General features: G+C 31.8%; 4 protein-coding genes across 5 annotated transcripts; 1 reads left to right on the top strand and 3 right to left on the bottom strand.

Annotated features, from left to right (window-relative positions):
• Positions 1-1,874: 1,874 nt before the first annotated feature.
• LOC106760209 (protein CURVATURE THYLAKOID 1B, chloroplastic) lies at positions 1,875-3,317 on the top strand. The gene is made up of 6 exons (XM_014643677.2): positions 1,875-2,140; positions 2,337-2,461; positions 2,576-2,662; positions 2,774-2,836; positions 2,912-2,949; positions 3,056-3,317. The coding sequence occupies exons 1-6, from the start codon at positions 1,972-1,974 to the stop codon at positions 3,111-3,113; spliced, it is 540 nt and encodes a 179-aa protein (XP_014499163.1). The 5' UTR covers positions 1,875-1,971; the 3' UTR covers positions 3,114-3,317.
• Positions 3,318-4,319: 1,002 nt separating this feature from the next.
• On the bottom strand, positions 4,320-6,060 carry LOC106760169 (anthranilate N-methyltransferase). The gene is made up of 4 exons (XM_014643624.2): positions 5,458-6,060; positions 5,037-5,347; positions 4,895-4,959; positions 4,320-4,810 (listed from the first exon to the last, which is right to left on the bottom strand). The coding sequence occupies exons 1-4, from the start codon at positions 5,895-5,897 to the stop codon at positions 4,514-4,516; spliced, it is 1,113 nt and encodes a 370-aa protein (XP_014499110.1). The 5' UTR covers positions 5,898-6,060; the 3' UTR covers positions 4,320-4,513.
• Positions 6,061-11,310: 5,250 nt separating this feature from the next.
• On the bottom strand, positions 11,311-13,545 carry LOC106760166 (anthranilate N-methyltransferase-like). 2 transcript variants are annotated; one of them, XM_014643620.2, is made up of 4 exons: positions 12,961-13,545; positions 12,540-12,850; positions 12,271-12,335; positions 11,311-11,695 (listed from the first exon to the last, which is right to left on the bottom strand). In XM_014643620.2, exons 1-4 carry the CDS (start codon positions 13,404-13,406, stop codon positions 11,426-11,428), a joined length of 1,092 nt encoding a protein of 363 aa, XP_014499106.1. In that variant the 5' UTR covers positions 13,407-13,545; the 3' UTR covers positions 11,311-11,425. The 2 variants fall into 2 exon arrangements, with proteins under 2 accessions (XP_014499106.1, XP_014499105.1); XM_014643619.2 differs by having other exon boundaries at positions 11,311-11,725; positions 12,961-13,543.
• A 1,744-nt stretch (positions 13,546-15,289) lies between these two features.
• Positions 15,290-17,920, bottom strand: LOC106760167 (caffeic acid 3-O-methyltransferase-like). Its single transcript, XM_014643622.2, has 4 exons — positions 17,383-17,920; positions 16,441-16,751; positions 16,132-16,196; positions 15,290-15,764 (listed from the first exon to the last, which is right to left on the bottom strand). The coding sequence occupies exons 1-4, from the start codon at positions 17,826-17,828 to the stop codon at positions 15,468-15,470; spliced, it is 1,119 nt and encodes a 372-aa protein (XP_014499108.1). The 5' UTR covers positions 17,829-17,920; the 3' UTR covers positions 15,290-15,467.
• Between the last annotated feature and the right edge of the window lie 4,360 nt (positions 17,921-22,280).

Here is a 22,280-nt window from a genome sequence, read left to right as displayed (position 1 = left end):
GAATCACAAGTAAATGAAAACTCATTCAGATTTTTTTTCTTTTATCAATGATATGTGCGAGGGAGATTAATACTAATAACTTCACCATCGATGAGATTTTTCCTACGCATAATGAGTTAATCAATGGTTTTGAGGTATTTTTTTTCATCTTGGTTTTATTGTTGTGATTATAAGGTTTGATAAAGTTAATGATCAACCTAGAAGAAAGACATATGTATTGTTAGGATATGTAAGTGATGGAAATTATGGGAAATACAAATCTAATTAATGTTGAACGAAGTGTGATTGTTCTTTTAAATTAAGAGGAAAACCAATTGGTAATGGGGATTGATGAATCTTGAAGGTAATGTGTGGATATCATAACCATAATTTTGCCAAAAAATTAAGTTGATCACCCTTATGTTGATAGGATAAAACCTAGTGAATATTCATTGCTTATTAATATGAATAAGAGTCAAGTGAAGCCTACAAAATTCTCTTTACTTTAAAAGAAAATAATGAGTGTAATGTGACGATAATTAAACAATTATATAATACAAGATATACTTACAAACAATCATTGATATGTTCTAAAACTAAATTACAACAACTATATATATTTATTGATGTAAATGTGTCGACGAATTTAGTGACATTCTAGACACATTCTGATCACTAAAATTGTTGAATGCATTTAACATTGTGATTCTTGATTGGTAACACATACAAAACCAAAAAATATAGTTGTTATTACTTGAGATTGTTAGTGTGACATCAACATGGTTGACTTTCTCAACTACTTTGGTAGTCTTATTAAAGGAATGTCAAAATAATTTTACTCGAACTCTTGATAGGCTAAAAGGATTATTTCTAATATCTAAGTGTGGTCCTAATGTCATTGTTAGTGACATATACCTAGCTTTGATAAATGTGATTAGCATTGTATTTCTTAAATCATTTTCTATAACGTTTCCAAAAGTTTTCTAAAACTTACTTTTGAAATTTGGTATTTATTTTTAAAAATGATATATTTCATTTATTATAGATTTCTAAATCCGTTTCACCTATTTACCAAAATTAACCATCTAAACTCTTGAATCAAGTTAGTTCTAAATAAATAAACAATATAAAAGTAAAAACAAAAATAAATTTTACTTTTGTGGAGTGTTGTGAAAAGAAGAATGTGTGTAAAAAAGATGTACAAAATAAAATAGAATGTGCTTGTGAGGTGGAGATTCGAAGAAAAAAGATTGTAAGATGGGAAGAGACACTAGAATAAATGTGAAGGGGGAGGATTGTTGAGAGAATAATTATGTTTTTATCTAGTCAAAGTCACAAGAAAGTCATTTAAAGTATTTAAAAAAATTTGGCAGTACAGAAAGAAAAACTGGGGGTGCATATATACTCCAGTGGAATCCATGGGCCATTATCCATTTCTTTCCTTTTATCCTACCAATTATGTCGGGTAATTCTTTATTTCACCATAACAGTGACATTAATGAAAGGATAACAATATTTTAACATTGTTATTTTGTGATTGATGTAAAATTATTCTAAAATTAATAATAATAATTATAAATACTAATATAAACTAATTATAAAATGATAGGTAAATGATATTAAAATATTGTTGAAATATAATTGTCTTTAATGAAATATCTTTAGTGAAATATCTTGTGAAGGTGTTTGTTCAGATTTTAGATAGATGAAAGATATTTTTGCATGATTGTAAAGAAAGAGTTTGATTTGGAAAAGGGAAGGCAACCAAGAACCTCCTATCCAAGGAAAAACCATAAAAGCCCTATCCTACAAAACTACAAGCCATGTCATCACACTATCCATAATCAGAACAAATGAGTGGTTCAGTGGCTGAAGCACTTCCAAATTCATATCTATGCCAACAAAATTACAAACACACCAAATAAATATCTCACCAACATAATCTATATTCTTTCCGTGCTGTCCTCAGAATCCTTCATACCAGTACTTGCAATGGCCTCAACCTCCTCCTCCACCCTCTCTTTATCCTCTTCCTCCACCCTTGTTGACGCCAAGGCTCCAAGGCAATCACCATCTTCTTCCCCACAATGTGTCACCCTTCCCACTCTCCCTCCACCACCTGTCCACTCTCAGACTCGTCCTTCCAAAACTGCTGCTTTCTGTAAGTCAATTACCTCAAAACCTTCCTCAGATTTCATAAACAACTTCATCAATTTTTTCTCTTATAACTTTTTACTCGTCAAGATTATAACTTTCTGCTTCTCTCTACCACTTTTTTCATATGGGTCATGCCCATCGGTCTGTGAATCATGGATATTTCTAGAGTGTTATCAACTTTTCAAGGTTGATTCTTTCAGGTCGCAGGATTGCTCGAAATGTTATGGGAATGGCTACCACAAGAGAGGCACCGGCAGCAGAAGTTGCCACAACTGAGCTTGCCATTGCTGAGACGCCAGAGATTGTGAAGACTATTCAAGAAGCTGTAAGGATCTCAAATTATCTGATCAAGTAACGTACTTGTGCTAATTATAAAAGGGTGATGCATGTGAAGTTGGTATCGTGTTTCTGACTTTACTAATTAATGTTGGCTACGTAGTGGGAGAAAGTTGAAGATAAATATGCAGTGAGTTCGCTGGCCGTAGCTGGTGTGGTTGCATTGTGGGGCTCAGCAGGAATGATCTCAGTAGGCTTTTTTTAATACTGAATTTTGTATTGTGTTGCCATTAAATGCATTAAATCAAGTTGTTTCTGAGGTAAGTTATAACATAAGCAATGATTGTCACTTGTAAAACAGGCAATTGATAGGCTTCCTTTAATTCCTGGAGTTCTTGAGGTTGTAGGCATTGGCTACACTGGGGTAAGTTCATTGAACTGTTTTCAATTGAAAATGATCATCAATAGTAGTTCATCTTCAATTTGTCTTTCTTTGCAGTGGTTTGCTTACAAGAACATAGTTTTCAAGCCAGACAGGTAGAGCCGGATTCTGTTGATAATTTAGTATGATTTTGTTGCATGAATTAAGTTGATGATGAATGTTTTATTTCCATATATATAATCTGGTTGCATGGTGTTACAGGGAAGCTTTTCTAAGAAAGGTAAAAGAAACATATAATGAAATACTTGGGAGCAGCTAAAGCAGTGAGATGCAATAGAGATCTATCTTGCAGCATTTTGTTGAAGATGCAACCGTGCTTCATTTTGTCCCAATAAGCTTCTGACCATACTTCATCCCATGTAATGTAATCTAGCCTCAAAATAAATGTAATATTTTTAATATATCAAATCTACTTCAACATGATAAACATTTTAGTTCAGTTAATGCATGAATTTGAATGATATATATATATATACCTTATCATTTTGTTCATTTCATTTTCTGCAAGACCTATCCTTAGCATATTGCTAAAATAACTTGTAAAAGAGAGCATCAACACTATTAATCTTAAGTTACTTCAAGCAAATGGAGCATAAGCAGAAAGGGAACTATTCGAAATAGGTTAGTATTATATATGTCACATCATATAACTTACTAAATAAAAAATATACAATTAAATTTGTTACAAAATATTTAATATGACTAGCTCATTTTTGACAACGTTTTAAGCTAACACATAATGTAAGTCCTTTTTTTTTAACTTCTACACGTTCAAATTTATAAATCCCTTTATATCTATAAGTTGACCTAATTAAAAACATAACTTGAACACACCTTATTTAAAAGCCTATTTAAAGCTTGGAAGAGGGAAAAATATGTCCAAGCAACTTATCGGAAAAATAATTAATAATGCTTTCCAAAATCCACAAATATGGTATTATATTACTATTAGAAAAGAAATAGATCTTTCTACAAAACCAATTTTCATGAAAGGAGTTCACTCTCAAACCAAAAGGTTACATATTTGATGTGATTCTTTACGTGAAAGTTAAGTAAAATGAAAATAATATTAATAGTACTACTCATAACTATGTCCCGTGTTTTAGGGTTGAATTATTCCAAGTTTTTAAGAAATAGATAAGGTTAAAAAGTTTAGAAGTGGTTTTAATAAGAGGAAACATTTATGGATATATTTTAGTTTTACAGTGTTCAAAAGTGTCAAAAATCTTTTCTGCATTAGGTAAAGATATATTCATATCCTCATCAATTGAACAGAACAAAGTTAGGTATAAGTTCACCAAATAACATTACTTTCCGGGTATACCCATGTTATTAAACCATGATATTAGACATTAAATTCTTAAAAGTAAAAGTACTTATATACATTCTGTTATTACGTGAATCTTACAAAATTATTTACGACTTGCAAAAATTGACATTAAAAGTTATTTAACATAGGTTTTAAGGAACTCATTAATGCTACGAACTCATTAATTGCATGTGTCATTCATTATTCAAAGGTGCAACATGTCCTCTTTATTAAAAAGAAAAATCAAGACATTCTTTATGATAATATATTATTCATGGAGATCATCTTATAAGCACTACTTTCCCATGTTCTTCTATGGTAGAATTTCACATTCTGCATAATAATATTCATTACTTGTAGAACTCCATAACCCAGTTCCCACATATAGAGCATATGAATCTGATCCCACTAAACCCAGATGCTTCTGCCAATTCTATGATTTGTTGGCGTGTTCGCTCTTTCCCTCCTGGGTTTTCAGTCATCATTATAACATCAGATCCCAAAGCACTCTTAGCAGTAACACTTCTCTCCGGCACCGTCGACACAATTGAGTCCACCACAATAACCTTTCCATCATCAGGAATCCCTTTGTAGCAATTCTTCAACAGCTTCACGCAATGTTCATCACTCCAATCATGAAGTACCCACTGAAATTTGTTATCCACACCAACTTATCATGTCAATCAATCGTCTGATAAACACATCAAAAATCGTTGCTTCACAATATTTACCTTCATAAAAATCGCATCTCCTGAAGGAACGCTTTCAAACATGTCTCCTCCCACATGCTCCACACCTGCAGATTAGAACAACCGTGAGTTTATTACTTGTATCTCAGAGTTCATATCATAGATGAAGAACTGGAGATCATACCTGAATGGAGAGGGGCATTTTCCACCACATGAGGCAAGTCAAAGTTAATAGCCTGAATGTGAGGGTGTTTGGATTTGATCAATTTGAGGTTGACTCCATAACCTCCACCAACGTCGACGAGCCTTGTGACATGCTCAAAACCGTTGTATAACTCAAGAATCCTCTTCATAAATACAGTGGTGAGGCCTATCATACCGTTGTTGAAAACCTCGTTAAACCTAGGATCCACACGTGGATATTCGAAGGCATGCATGCCATGGGCCCTGTCGAATGCCACACCCCCTTCTAGGATTGCTCCTTTCAGTTCGCTCCTGAGTCAACACCCCACAACTCAATAATTTGTTGCCTCGAAAGAAAACGAAAAACAACTGAAAATTAGGAAAAGATTTATGTTCCATGAATAAGGGTAAGAAAAAGTTACCAGCTTTTCAAGAAGATGTCGTCCAGAAGTAATTTGACAGAGGATCCCAATGATACAGCTTGAGGATCAGTGACAAAATATCTGGAAGCAGGAGAGAGGGTGTAGAACTTCTGAGGGTGTGGTTCTTGTTGAGAGATGGAACAAGATAGCAGAGAGTGACTCACCAAAAGGCTAAGAAGACGATCCAACATTGCAGGAGCTTCAGGGTTCTTGCTTCCTATCTCAACTGCGATCTCTTTCGCACAGAGTTTGCCACCTTTGGCTAAGATATCAAACACCCTCAGCTCAGACAATGTTTTCAAAGCCATTGGAACCACAAAAGAAACCGTCTTTTCCATGCAAAACGCCAACTCATCTTCTTCTTCTTCTTCTTCTTCCCTTTTAAGATACTCCTCTCTCCCATTCACAACCTTTCTACTTGATTCTAACATTTCAGCCATGGCAGTTCAAAAACCTGACACACAACAGTTATAGTGATATTGATTTCTGCAATGCAGGTTTCGGTTCACCTGGCGATTCACCTTTTTATAGACACCAACTCATGCCAACAACATAATAATTTCTGTTGTTAGTCAAAAGTTATTACATTAGTTAAGTTTGACTCTTCACAGAATGAAACTTTACTTATAATTTTGAATGAATTGGAATTGGAAAGAGTGTTCATTAAGTCAACAAAAGAAGAGTAAACAAAAAATTCCTAATCAGACCGCTATGCTATCTTTCAGTGGAAATGAATGGAATATTGTTGAAACTGAAAGTTCTTTGGTCATACTTAGATTGTTCAAAGTAGTCTCTAGAAGATATTTGAATTACTCTCATTAAATGAATAAACAATTTACTTTTTCTTAAAAAGATATTTAAAATGTAATGATGATACCGTGTTCAGTATTTTATTATTATTATTAGTTAATATTTAATTTGTTTTCAGTTTCATTTGATTTTTTAAAATAACTCATTATAATTTAACTTAAACATGATGGAATCACTTTAATAATAAGAAATATCATTTTAAAATTAATGAAAACTTGTATTTTAGTGAGTCTGAGTCTGAATGTATGGTCCTTGAAATAGACATAACAGCAGCAACTGTTCTCACTGCATCATTTTTCCACAAAGCATTCTGGATAGATTCCATTACATAATTTAAACTTTCAAGTTATTATAAATTGTGATAGCTGACGATAGATTATAGTAATTTTGAATTTAATGTTTTGAGTTAATTGAAAAATTATATTTTCATTCCTAAAAATTTTGAGTGATTGATATTCAACAAGTTAACTAAAAGAGTATAATTTATTTCTTTTTGCAACCAAATTGATATTGATTAATTAATTTTACTACTGTAATTTAATTTTATAAGATTATATTTCTTTTAATTTTAAATATGAAAAAATGCGATAAATTCTTTGGATTATCAATTTTGATTATTTGAAAACTATTGTAAATACTTTTCTTAACTTTAAACTTACAAAAATATTCAAAATGTTTTATTTAAACTGTGTGTAGTTTAGACTACACAATTAAATTTAAATTTATTAATATTTTAAATTTAAATTATGATAAATATTTTATTAAGATTTAAATTTTTTTAAAAGTATTATAAACGGTTTCAAACTATAAATAATTATATTGAAATATTAAATTCAAGTTTACTTCGTATGATCATTTTTTTTTAATTTTAAATTTTAATTATTTTAAAAAGGTTAATGTTTTATTGAAATTGATCTTAATGAGACTAAATTAAAAAAAAATGTTATATTCCTAATTTTAATTTAAATGGTATAAATATTTTATCTATCTTTTAGACTATAAAAATATTACAATTTTTTTATCTAAGGTAATATTTTCTAATGAAAAATATTTATAAAAAACATTTTTATACAAAAATCATAAAGGAACGGTGATAATTATCATATTAAATCTTGAATTGTTTTGTTGTACAATTTAAAAAAGTTAATTACTTTTTTATAATTCATTGAAACATATTTTTAACTTATGTTTTGCATAGTTTATGAAATTTAATTTATTATATTTATGTTGACTTTTAAGTACATATTTAATTAGAGTTCATTATTGTTTTCATTTTATATAAGTTATAGACTAATAAAATATTGTCAAAATTTGCTAAAGGTAATAAATGTTGATTCGAACTTACCTATTAATAACAATAAAAATATACTTTTTGATGAGACAGCTTTAATAACTTTTATAATAAATGTTTAATTAAATCATAACATACATTGCCAAGTAAAATTTTAATTCTAATTAAAAAACCTTGTAGAATTTTTTGAATTAAGAAACTACTCTATTTCTTAATCTGAGAAAAATATTTAATTAAATGTTGAATTAAAAAAGTTGAATTAAGTGTACCTTTTAATAACTTTTATAATAAATGATTAATTAAATGTTAACATATATTGCCAAGTAAAATTGAATTAAAATATTGAATTAAATGTACCTTTTAATAACTTGTGAAACAAACGTTTAATTAAATGTTAACATAATAGATTACCAAGTCTAATTTTGATTCTAAATAAAAAAAAAAAAAACTTATAGAACTTTTAAATAAAGAAACTATTTTATTTCTTGATCTTAGAAAAATAATGGTCATCCGCACATTTCTTTCCTTTCCACTATTCCTTTGACTTTCATGCTATTTCTTTTTGCACTCCCATAAAACATGTAAGTTCCAAACTATTTTCATTAAAAATATAATAAAAACCCTGCATTTTTTTTTTGGATTGGATATTCCAAAACAAAATTCTAGACCTAAAAGTTTAGAGCAATCCATTTATAAAGTATAGGGGTGGAATGAACATTAATGTTGTATTTAAATGAGGTAATTTAGAAGAGTAATTCATTTATTTGAATAATTTAAATTTTTTTACACAAATGATTTGTTTGGAAAAGTAATTAGAAAAAAATTTAAATTTAAAGAATTTTAGAAAGTATTTCAAGTGAATGAAATATAATGATTTCAAATATACTTAAAAATATAATAAATTTGAAATTTCACTCTTTTTATTTTATTTAAAAGGTTTAAATACCTTTTTAGTCTCCAAGTTGGGGACTGAATTTCTGTTTTGTACCCGCTTTTAAAAATGATGTAATTTGATCCGCAAATTACTAATTTTGATGTTAATAGGTCTCTTCCGTTAAGTAGCTTGACGTTAATTTTACTCTACTTTTCTTCTCTATGCTCTGTTCTTTCTCTGACACTTTTTTCTCTCACTTTTCTGTTTCTCTCCCTCATTGACTACCTCCACATTTTTCTCTCTCTTCTACCATTATCTACTCTTCTCGCAAGAGTTAATTACCAGGTCTCCCACGTTTACCATAGGCCCCAAGTCTCCCACGTTTACCATAGGCCCGCCATTCACTGGTGGCACCGTCACCCACTCGCTACCTTTCAGGTGAACTTGCATTCCGTTTATGTTGTTCTGGTAAAGAATTGTCAAAAGGGTGGAGTTCGTGTGGGAGGCCATGGTTCAGCACTTGATAGCCTCCCCAAGTTCTGCATGCATGGCCTCTTAGGTTTCAATTCAACATTGCTGAACTTAATTAGATTAATGGAAGAGAGAGAAAAAAGCAGTCCATTTTAACTAAAAAGTTTATCTGAGAAAATGGAGAAACACAGCAGTCCATTTTAACTAAATGAGATGAATGTATGGGTGAGTGTGGCTAATTGAAGCTATCATTTATTACTTAAACTTTTTGTAAAATGGATCTAAAATCTTACAGACTAAGAAACATTAACTGAAAATGAAAAATTCAAAACAGTTTCCTTAAAATCTTAAGCATTCTCCATGAGGAAACATTTCACGTTAGAACAACTAAAACGAGGTGTCTCTGGCCGTGGTTATTTTGTTTCTCTTTGCAAGGGATGACACATCTATTCAAGGATGTGCAGGTCATCATCCTCCGAAGAAATGTTCTAGGATGTGGGTCATAAGGTCTTCCTCTTCCCCCTACACATCAACAATAATGGTGCAGGTGACAGTGGTGCCACAACAACAAAGGTGTTGATGGTAGTTGCAACAACTAAATGGTAGTGACAATGACAATCGTAGCAATAGAAGTATCACGAGTAGTGGAGGTGAGAGGGAAATCAACTATACCATCATGTTGTCTACTAACTAAACTCAATCTAAGGAGGCTGAAATTGTTTGAAATTTATACCATATGAGGACGAGGGCATTCTGGATATAAAGGTTTGGGGTGAATCAGAGCTAGGTGATCAAGCGCGGAGGTGTTTTCCGTGAGGAGCAAGTTTGGAGGTGATGGGTTGGTCGTAGTTGCAGGGCCTTCAACACGCTTCTCACCTCCATTGCACTTCAACACTTCAACTGCATGCTCTCTTCCTACACATTTTAATATTATTTTATTCTACTCAGACAATCAAATTTATTATTTTATATATTAATTTTTACTTTTATTTTAACGTTGTTTTGTTTATATCTAAAGATATTGTTTAGCATATTTAAATTTAAAATTAAAGGATTTTGAAGTTATTTGTTGAAGAGAGAACAATGACGTAAAAGAGTATAAAATTTCAAAGTTATTACTAAAATTACTATTTTTTTTATCATAACAAAATATAATAAAATTGTTATTAAAAAAATAAATGTAAATTGTTTATAATAAATTATTTTTATTTATTTTGTAAATAACTTTTCATTATAAATAATTATTTAAATGAAATATAATTGTAAATAATTATATGATTTTGTAAACTACAATGAAGGTGGAACCAAAACCTAGGTAGTAACCAACAAGCTGTTCATCTGTTGGGTGGAACCGAAACCCAGGTGGGATACATAATTCCATGGACTCTATAGGTTTGCTAGTGAACCTTCATGGAAAAAGCAATTAAATGAAAAGGGAGAGGAAAAGTCAATGATGGAAGAGAGAGAAAAAAATTACAAGTAATTAATGCTGAGAGAAATAAAATAGAGAGAGAAGAAAGTGTCAGGAAAAAGAGCAGAGGAGAGAGAAGAAAAGTGCAGTCAGTTAACGCCGTTCTATCTATTTAACGGAAAGGACTGAATTCTTATAAAATTTGTAACATGGGAACCAAATAACTTCATTTTTAAAAGCGGGTACAAAACAGAAATTCAACCCCTAACTTGGGGACAAAAAAGGTTGAGTAGAGTTGGTTTGATACGAAAGTTGAACTAAGTCAATCCGGGCTAATGGTAAAGCAAGTTGGCCTGAGCCAAGATGGTCTGGGTTTCATGCCGAGTTAGCCTAGATTGAAGGTCGAGCACAATTAGCTTGGATCGAATATTGAGTCGAGTCAACCTAAATATAATTTGAGTTGAGTCGGCTCGAACTGAAAGTCGAACCGAGTTAGAGATTGAGCATAGTTAGTCTGAGAGGAGGTTGTGACTGAAAGTAAATAAGTCATTTCGAATATATAGTCAATCTATGTTGACCGTTGCTGAAAGTCAAACAGAATCAATCAATGTGAAAGTTTAGCCAAGCTAATTTAGGTCAAAGGTCAATCCAAATTGACCTAAACTAAAAGTGAAATTAAAAAAATCAACAATCATATTATTTGTCATGATTTTTTTAAATGTTTCTTTCATCAAAACCTGAAAAATTATCATATGATTCTGATGTTATTAAAGTATTGTAAGTAGAATATCATGTCAATAAAAAATGCAAATGTAAAAATTAAGGAAGTTTTACTTTAATTCAGAATATTAGTTACAATATTGAAAATGGTGTTGTATACTTTTTCTGTAATTGGCTATGAATATTTCATTTTAGTAACCTACATAGGGACGCAAGCAGATTTTTGTTCCTGAAAGTTCTAATATTGTGTTTGTTGTTATGAATATAAAGTTTAAATTAGATACGTTAATATCTGATTTGATTTGATTAATCTGAAAACGTGTACATAACATAATACATATGAGCTTGTTCTGTTGATTCGAAATACGTAAAAGCAAACAGATGGTGTGGCTTACTTGAAGAACTCCATAACAGAGAAAATGTTTGCACGACATTCATATCTGATGCCACTAAATCCAGCTGCAGTTGCCAAATCCATGAACTCTTGCTCACATCGCTCTTTCCCTCCCGGATTTTGAGTCATCATCGAAACATCCAATTCTAAAATTGCCTTATAAACAGCACTGTTAGTCTCAGGTGTTGTTGGAAGAACTGCTTCCATTACTATCACCTTTCCATCATCTGGAATTGCATCATAGCAGTTCTTCAACAGCTTCACACACTGTTCATCACTCCAATCATGAAGTATCCACTGTACAGTTCTCTTATTGTCAAATCTCAATGAATGAGGTTGGTATACTTTCAATAAAAATCCCTTTTTTAATCATCGCTACACGACACCTCAGTTTCCGCAAATAGCATTTTTCTATTTCCAGAAACTCCGGATCTTATCTTTAAAGATATCGTTTTTCCTTTTTAGTACATACCTTTCTTCCTTTGTCTGACATTTTTTTCATTTCATAAATGGTTCATTCTCATCATTAGTAAAAGTTTGTATTGATTAATGAAAAATCCAAAATAGTTTGAATAGAATGTGTTTAGAGGTTAAAATTAAAGTCAAAATTCATTCATCTCTTCTTTAAAATTAATAGAATGATATATATACTATCAGTAAAAAACAAAACTACGTTACAAGTATAGTTTATTAATTAAAAAAATTATTATCGTACTTTCTTTCTCTTCACCTTTCATTATTACGCACTTTGTATAAAAAATTGATCTATTATTCAACATTAAATGTTGTTTGGGTACCACATCGAGTGTGGACCAAAACTCCCACTAACACACTACACTTACCTTCAAAAAAATGGCATCTCCTTTAGGCACGTTTTCAAACATATCTCCGCAAACGTGGTCCACTCCTGTAACATTAAGATGCTGAAAACCTCAGATTATATTATAAGAAAGAAACTTAATTGACAAAGAAAGTAAGTAGTAGATACTACTTATGTTATTGTCTAGTAAAACTCAAATTTGACCGAATAACAGTGTTTAAAAGAAGGAAAAGATCATTTTTTTTTTTCAGTTTTCCACAAGCACGGAATTGGAAGGTGTAAGGATGATACCAGGATAGGAAGGAGCATCCTGAATGACATGAGGCAAGTCGAAATTGATGCCATGGATATGAGGGTATTTTGAAGTGATCATTTTAATGTTGATCCCAAGACCACCACCAACATCCACCAAACTTTTTATCCCGTCAAAACCTTTGTAGGATTCCAGAACCCTCTTCATCACCAAAGTCGTGTGATTGATCATTCCTGTGTTGAAAACTTTATTGAACCTTGAGTCCAACCTTGGATACTCAAAAGCATGGGTGCCATAGACCCTGTTGAATGGAATACCCCCCTCCCTAATTGCATTCTTCAGCTCACTCCTAAGAATGTAAAAACACAGTCAGCATATTAAGAAACGCGTCAGAAAGTGATGGAAAAGGAGATAAAATGATAATAGTTAAGATAGATCCAGAGAGAAAGAGAGTTTAACCAGCTGTGTAGGAAGATTTTGTCTAGGGTCACGGCCATCAAGGGTCCCAATGAAACCCCATCAGAATTGCGAGCAAAGAATGTGGCGAGGGGAGTGATGGAGTAGAGCCTGTGAAAGGTGGGAGGGACAAGGTTGTCGGAAANGAGGGNAGAGTGAAGAATGGAGTGAGAGGAAAGAAGAGNGAGGAGACGATCTAGCATTGAGGCTGCTTCTGGGTTGGTGCAGGAAATCTTGGANGCTATGTCCTTTGCAGAGAGCTTAGCACCTTCACCCGCTTCTTTCAGCACCTCAAACACACCCAGCTCCGTCGCCGATTGCACTGCCATCGGTAGCACNACGGAGCTCACAAGCTGCATGGCACGCGAGAAGCTTTCTTCATCTTCTCTTTCTTCTGCTTCCTTCTTCTTCTCTTCGCCGTTCAGCCTTGAATTTGGAAGGCTTGTCATCTATATTTGCACACTGCTATCTTCTTCTAACTCTTTCTGCATTTTTCCTTTTATATTATACGAGGCATTGAGGATGCTTAATCACGATAGATATAGAAGTTTCAACCACATATTCTTAACCTCACCCGAGTATTTCATAGTGGTGTAAAAACGGTCCCGAACATGGTCAGCTCATTCCACTCATTTACTAGTTACTAAAAAAGAATTTAAATTCGGTCTGATCGATGTAAATTAAAAGGGTTAGTTTATTTAATTACAAGTTTTTTTAATTAAAAATTTTAATAAAAGTTTGCTAATTCAAATATAAATAAAAAGAACTGTCTTAACAAAATTTTGAATGATTTGGTAGCAATTTAAATTTGTTTCTGTATAAAAAAAATTGAGTTATTAACTATACATTTCTGAATTTTTTATATTGTTTAATTATTTCATACAGAAATAGTTTTCCACAAACCTTTATTTCATATTTTGTGTGCGCAGACTCAACCTGTCATAAACACACTAATATTGTGATAAAAAATAAGACATAAATAAGTAAAAGTTTAAGTATGTCTTATATGGAATGATCGAGGAATAATCATATTAAAAGAATATTTATCAGTGATTAGTGATAAAGTTGTTTGTATAATTATTCTTAAACACTTCATTTATGAGAAAGGAAAATTCAAATATGAAACTCAAGTTTATTTGATAATCAATTAATTAAAATAAATAATTGTTCATTATTTAATATTAATCACAATCTACAGTAAATATAGTTATCAATAAATATTCTTCAGTCTAATAATAACAACAACACAAATTCAAAATTAAATAATGAAAAAAAGCATTAAAAATAAATGATATTTAAAAAACATCACATATTATAACTTAAGTTGAAAATTAAATACATTAAAACATAATAAAAATTAAATAACAAATAAAAAATAGCAAAAACATAATAAAAATAAATAATAAAAAAAACATAAACATATTGTAAATTAAATATAAAATTAAATACGTTAACCCATGTTATAAATTAACTAATAAATAAAAAATAACAAACCATATTAAAATTTAAATAAAAAATAAAAATACATATAACACATTAAAAATTAGCTAATAAATAAAAAAAAATAACAAAACATATAAAAAATTAAATAATAAATAAGAACATAAACATATTATCAATTAAATAAAAAATTAAATATATTAAGACATGTTAAAAATCAACTAATAAATAAAAAATAACAAAACATATTAAAAATTAAAAAAATAAATATAAAAACATAAACATAGTATAAACTAAATAAAAAATAAATACACTAACACATATTACAAAATAAACTAATAAATAAAAAATAACTTAACATATTAAAAATTAAATAACTAAAAAAACATAAACATATTATAAATTACGTAAGAAATTAAATACATTAACACATATTAAAAATTAATTAATAAATAAAAATTAACAAAACATATTACAAATTAAATAAAAAATAAAAAAACAAAAAAACATAAACATATTATAACACACTACAAATTACCTAATAAATAATAAATCATATTACAAATTATATAATATATTAATAATTACATAAGTTTAATTTAAATAATTTTAAATTAAAGAACAAACATATCTTGAATTATATTTGACTATTAATGGATTTTTAAAAACTAAGGAGTACTTAAGTGATTTTGAAAAATTAATTAAAAGTCAAATATGATTCGAAATATGTTGGACCTTTAACCAGCTTGAGTGTCTTCTCAGTCTTAAAACTTTATTTATCTCTAATGTCGACCTCAAACTTTGAAGTTTTTAATGGACTTGATTTCTTTGACTGAAATGAGAAAATGTTCTTTCATCTAGTAGAAATACACAAAAATATTTATTCAAACTCTTTCCAAAACTAAAAGTAATTTGAAATTTGCATATAATATAATATGTTACACAACATGAGCTTTGTTCCGTTAATTTAAAATGCATAAAACCAAACATGCAACGCAAAAATGGACAATTAGAAGTAGAGCAGAGGAAGCAGAGGAAGCAGAGGCATATAGCATAGCATATGGTGTGATCTACTTGAAGAACTCCATAACCCAGAAAAGGTTGACATGACATTCATATCTGATGCCACTAAATCCAGCTGCAGTTGCCAAATCCATGAACTCTTGTTCACATCGCTCTTTCCCTCCCGGGTTTTGAGTCATCATCAAAACATCCATTTGTGAAACTGCCTTATAAGCATCATTTGTCTCTGGTGTTTTTGGAAGAACTGCTTCCACTACTATCACCTTTCCATCATCAGGAATTGCATCATAGCAGTTCTTCAACAGTTTCACACACTGTTCATCACTCCAATCATGAAGTATCCACTGTACAATTCACTTATTGTCAGATCTCAATGAATGAGGTTGGTATAACTCATGCATCATTTTCCATAAAACAAACTTCATAAATGTGTTTTCTGCCCTTACAACAGTGTTTTCTGCAAGAATAATTCTATACTTTAAATTTGAAATTGGAAAAAAATACGACCACGACGACCAAGCATTGCTCGTAAGAATTGAAGATGAGAAACACGTTTAAAGTTTGTATTAAAAAAAGCCAAAAAAAGTTTGAATGAAAAGTTTAAAAGTTTAAACTAAAGTCAAAAAGATGTTTCATAAAACGACAAATACTACTGCATTATAGCTAGTTTGTCCCTATCATCCATCATCACCACCTAACCAAAACACTAACCTTCATAAATGTGGCGTCTCCTTTAGGCACATTTTCAAACATATCTCCCCCAACGTGTTCCACTCCTGCAATATTAGGTAGCTTCAGCTTTTAAAACTGAACGACTTTAACAGTGCACACAACTTCATAGCCTTAGGGAAACTAGACACTAATGTTAATTGACAAAGAAAGTAGGCAGTGACACTATTTATGTTATCGACTAGTAATACTCAAATTTTAGCAAATTGCTCTGTCTAAAAGGTGGAAAAGAACCTTTTTGTTTTTTTGAACTTTCCACAACAACAGGGTTAGAATGTGTAAGGATAATACCAGGATATGAAGGAGCATCTTGAATGACGTGAGGCAGGTCGAAATTGATGCCATGGATATGAGGGTATTTTGAAGTGATCAAGCTAATGTTGATCCCAAGACCACCACCAACATCCACCAGCCTTTTTATGCCCTCAAAACCTTTGTAGGATTCCAGAACCCTCTTCATCACCAAAGTCGTGTGATTAATCATTGCTGTGTTGAAAACATTATTGAACCTTGAGTCCAACCTTGGATACTCAAAAGCATGGGTGCCATACGCCCTGTTGAATGGAATACCGCCCTCCCGAATTGCATCTTTCAGCTCAGTCCTGAGATTGTTAAAACACAGTCATTTCACATACAATCATAATACCGGTCTACCAAACCATGTTTTTGACTCAGTAGTGCGGTTTTATTCTTTCATTTTAAGTGAAACACTTATCACCATCATTGAATTTGAACTGTTGTCTCCATATGAGCAAGAGAGAAAATGAATGAAGTGGACATGTAGGAATAAAAAATGACATGTATCTAACAGCGTAATTTGTCCAAATACTTCGTAAGTTCATGAGCAACGACCAAAAATTCCACACAGCCATAATAACTGATAATGATTATTAATTACTAATCATAGCTAGACCGATTTTACCGTCAAAAAACCAAACCTCACTCAAATTAGATGATTACGCAGAAACCATTACCCCCTTTCACAACCTTCAATAACAAAAAAGAACTGGTCACGAGTTTGTGCGACCAACTTTCCATCTTCATTGTTAATTGAATCGAAGAAAGTAAAGTAGTTTGGAAAGCAAAGTTTGAATAGTAAAATCTCTTTCTCCTTCCTGTCTAAATCATTTAAGCTAAAAGGGGATCCCTTGTGTAAATCGTTTGTGATGGAAAATGATAGAGATAGTTTAGAGAGAGAGAGAGAGAGAGAGAGAGAGAGAGAGAGAGTTTAACCAGCTGTGTAGGAAGATTTTGTCTTGGAGCAAGGCCATCAAGGGTCCCAATGAAACCCCATCAGAATTGCGAGCAAAGAATGTGGCGAGGGGAGTGATGGAGTAGAGCCTGTGAAAGGTGGGAGGGACAAGGTTGTCGGAAACGAGGGAAGAGTGAAGAATGGAGTGAGAGGAAAGAAGAGNGAGGAGACGATCTAGCATTGAGGCTGCTTCTGGGTTGGTGCAGGAAATCTTGGANGCTATGTCCTTTGCAGAGAGCTTAGCACCTTCACCCGCTTCTTTCAGCACCTCAAACACACCCAGCTCCGTCGCCGATTGCACTGCCATCGGTAGCACNACGGAGCTCACAAGCTGCATGGCACGCGAGAAGCTTTCTTCATCTTCTCTTTCTTCTGCTTCCTTCTTCTTCTCTTCGCCGTTCAGCTTTGAATTTGGAAGGTTTTCCATCTCTGCTTCAACCTGCAATTTCTCACCACCTGTTACACTTTAAAGTACACACGCTGCGTTTATTCTTCTTCCTCCTTTTTTTTTTCCGGTCTGCAGTGAAAATGCTTTATCTCAAGATATTTTTTAATGATTTTCTTTTTGTGTGTTAAATTATATTAATATTTAACGTAGGTTGATGTAATATTTAAAATATAATTTTGATGTAAATATTATAAAGTAATGATCATTAGAATATAATGTATTAAAAATATTTTGAAATCCTGCATGAAAAGTCAATTCCCTTGAATTGAATTTATTCCTAAAAGTCGCAAATCTTTTAATTTTGGTTGTTACACAATTTTATGTTGCGGCACTGTTCTCACAGTAAAGTATTTTACTGTTGTGTTTGTGTTAATTTTTAACATAGATGGCACTGAATAGAAATTAAACGTGAATTAAAAGTTTGAAAGTTATATATATTTTTAATACATTTATTGACATGCATGATATAATTTTGTTTTATAAATTATATCTAATTGTTTATTAATCTTGGAGGAAGGAAATTCAATTAAGTTGAATGAGTTATAATTTTAATTAAAATTAAAAATTTTAGTCATTCTGCTGCTTTTTTAAATTACTCATGATATTGTGAAAATTATTCATAATATAAAAGATGTTAAATTATGAATATATATAGTAATTAGTCATTAATATAAGGATGTTATGGATTATCTAAAAGTGAACCATTGTTTATAATTGATGACATTAAAGTGAGACATTTCATGTATTTAGTAAATATGTTTGTATATCCAAAGATAGCATACATATATATTTAAGTATGACTGATTGTTTATTAAAGTATATATGAAATTTGCCAGTTTAAGAGTCATCCAAAGATGAACTTAAATGAATGACTTAAATGATTACCTATCAGTTTAAGTGTAGTTTAGTAATTTGTTTGAATCCATTAATTTTAATCAAAGCATTAATGTTGAGCTTGTATATTATTTCACCTTACATGAATTTATCAGGTTTGAGCAACAATGTGGTCAAGTTTAATGGGCTAAATTATGCTGATTGGTCAGAACAAATTCAGTTCCAACTGGATATTTTAGACTTGGATACGACTATTATGATGGATGAAATGTCCGTAGCCATTACAAAGACCAATACAAGTGATGAGAAGTCTCTTTATGAGGCTTGACATAGGTCTAATAGGCTGCCACTAAACTTAATGCGCATGTCTATGGCAGAGAACATAAAGCCTTCAATGCCTAAAACGGAAAACACAAGGGAATTCATGAAAAGGATCACAATCAGACATAATTGACAAGTCTATTGTGTGAACTCTTATGAGTGAGCTAACTACCAAAAAATTTGACTGGTCACAGCCTATACATGAACATGTAATTGGAATGGCTAATATAGCAGCAAGATTGAAGTCAATGGGAATGAAGGTGAATGAGTCTTTTCTAGTACAGTTCATCGTGAACTCTCTTTCTCCTGAATTTGGCCAGTTCCAAGTGAACTATAACACTCTTAAGGATAAATGGAACTTTCAAGAAATCATAGCCATGTTGATACAAGAGGAAGGGAGATTGAAGAAAATGAAAGATCATTTTATCCATCTCACAACCACTACAAGAAAGAACAAGATTTCTGGCGGATCATTACCGAAGGACAACGGTCCGCCGGTAATTTTCTATTACCGAAGGAATTTCCGGCGGAACGTTGGGTGTGTCATTACCGAAGGAATATTTCCGCCGGTAAAGCCAATGATAAGTATTATGGTCATTATCGAAGGATTTGGTCCGCCAGTAAAGGGGGTCAGAAATAAAATTAAAATTTCCCTCTTCGACTGAAACAACCCAAACCCTTAGACGAAGTTAGAAGCATTCTGAACCCCTCTCTCTGCAACTCATTCTGAACCCCTCTTCTCCGCAACCCATTCTGAACCCAAACCCTTATAATCCTTCAGCTCTTCGTTGAGAGAGGGTTCGTCACCGTGGGTGTAAGTGTGAGTGGTTCTTCATTCGGTGCCATCCTTCCCCGTTTTCGTTGACGGCCAGTATTGGTAAGTGTTGTCATCTTTCTCCATTTTTTTTCCCTCATTTCCCGAATAAAGTTCGTGAAATTTGTTATTACTGTCTGAAACCTCAAGAAAAGTCTGAAAGACTAGGAAAAAGGTTTGTGCTTCAACTTGAAATTTGGGAAGCTCAAACCCGCTGACTAGGTTTAGGACGTGGTGGCTGAAATGCTTCTCCGGTGAAGGTCAAAGGTCAATGACAGTGTTGTGATTGTCCTAAAGGTTAGATTTTTTAAATCGTAGAATATAAAATTGTAGTGTTTAATTGTTAATTTGGATGCATTTTTGTGTTTGGAATTGGTATTGGTTTGGGTTCTGAGATTTTGAGTGATATAATTTGGTGTTGCAGTTGTAGTTGTAATTGCACCTTCATGTTGTGTTTATTAGTTTAGGTTTTTCGTGTACATGGAATAAAAATAGAGTTAGGGATACTGATGTCATGGATTTGTTTAGAAATGTAGTTACTTATATGTTTCTGGCTAATCATCACATACAAGAATAGTTACACTTTGACCTAGGATTTTCTGAAAGCCTATACACCAAACTGAACCCTCACCCTGCAACACCATTGGTACCTCTGTTGCTTGATGATCCAAAAACTGCAGGTTTGTTTTACTGATGAGGCTTTTGCAATTGACAAGACTGCTAAATTCTGCATTGTCATATATTTGTCCCCCTTTTTATTTCATACAATCTTCTATATTTGGTTTCATTGTATTTTTCTATCTATAAGTGTTTGATTCTTTAGTCACTAAGAAACCTTAGGTAGGTAGGGAAATTGAATAGTGAGTGCAAGACATTGAGGCCTGAGAAACCCTCATGGGTATGGAAAATGGAAGATAATGGAGTGGGTTGGAATGATTACCCAAAGGGAAAACACCAAAGAAGGACTCAAATAATATTTTTGTTACTATTCTCTCACTTTTGTTCTTGTTCCTTTTCCCAATCTCAGTTTTGAACACTGATGTATCTTGCTCCCTAAAACTATGTTACGTCTGTAATGGTATATTTCAGCAGTTAATTTTGAAATGTCGGATGTGCTTTAAACTAGCCTTAAACATGTTGAATTGATTTTGATAATATCCATGTGGGGACATTGCTATTACTGTGTTGATTTCATATGGCAAATATTGTTTGCTAGTGTCTGTACTTACAAAAAGTTTAGTAAGTGTGTATTGTTTTTAAAAGACACGTTTTGATTTTTCTCTTTAGGTGTCACATTACTTTTTTCATCACTTTCTTTTCTTTGATTTGTATTTCAAAATGGAATTAGTAGAGTTATCCTAGACAAACTTTATCTAATGTTTTAACTCAATCACAATTATGGATTAATATTTGCATGAGATGATTATCTGATTTCTTGAATATTCATACGTATGAAAGGCAATATGTTGTTTTAGGCACATTGACAAATGTACCCTGTCAAGTATTAGTTAAGTTGACTTTTCTTTTTTTAATTTTGCCTTTTTGAATGTGCTTGTTATGTTGACAGTTTAGTACTGTTTGTGGAAATTATTTCTCACATATCTCTTTCAATGTCTTATTGGCATTTATGATCTGATAGTTGATGAAATGGTCCTATCACAATAGTTATATCTATAAATAATTAAGTAATGGAACTATAAGACTACCATTTTTTATCTGAACTATAACACCAAATTGATTGTGCAAACAATAGGTAGGAGATGTTTAATGACTTGAGACCAAACAAAGACATCAAGCACGATGCATAACTTGACTGAAAACAGTTACAACATACTAAACCAAATTTTTGATGAACTAAACTATTGATTTTGCAATTCTGTGATTAACATGAGCTGTAAACACTTGAGACATGCTTAATAACATAAAAGAAACTTGTCTCATGCTGAACATAATCAAACAACAAGCTGAACTCAAGGTTGGAAGACTCCATTAATGACATAAAACCTTAGGGATAAAAGAACATTACAGCTGAATAAATGGCCCCTGCAGCTTTGACAATTTCCTATTTACCTCCAATTTCTTTTTGCAATTACAATAGTACTGAGTGTAAAGGAAACACCAATTGTGCTTGAATCAGTTTTGACGTGCAAATTGTTCTTGTATAATAACTATTTTTCTGATTTTCCATTGTGTACACAATTGCATCATGAGAACCTTTCCAACAAGTTTAATTATGCTTTTAAGATTTGCCTTTTTCTGAATTATCAACTCATACACCTTGATTAATAACTTTTGTGGAAGCATTTAGACTGCATATGTACTGCTGCCATTGCATCAATTATGGTCTAAGTATTTTGTTCTGGTTTTGATGTCTATTTGCAGATATTTCCTATCACAAGAGAGTGGACCAGCCATTGCTCTGTTGTCCGACTCGTCAATTTGGTATTGTTTATTGGTTAATT

This window comes from Vigna radiata, chromosome 5 (assembly GCF_000741045.1).
Source record: "Vigna radiata var. radiata cultivar VC1973A chromosome 5, Vradiata_ver6, whole genome shotgun sequence".
Lineage (NCBI taxonomy): Eukaryota > Viridiplantae > Streptophyta > Magnoliopsida > Fabales > Fabaceae > Vigna > Vigna radiata.
The sequence above is the reverse complement of the archived record's forward strand: the minus strand, read 5'-3'. Positions and strand labels throughout refer to the sequence as shown.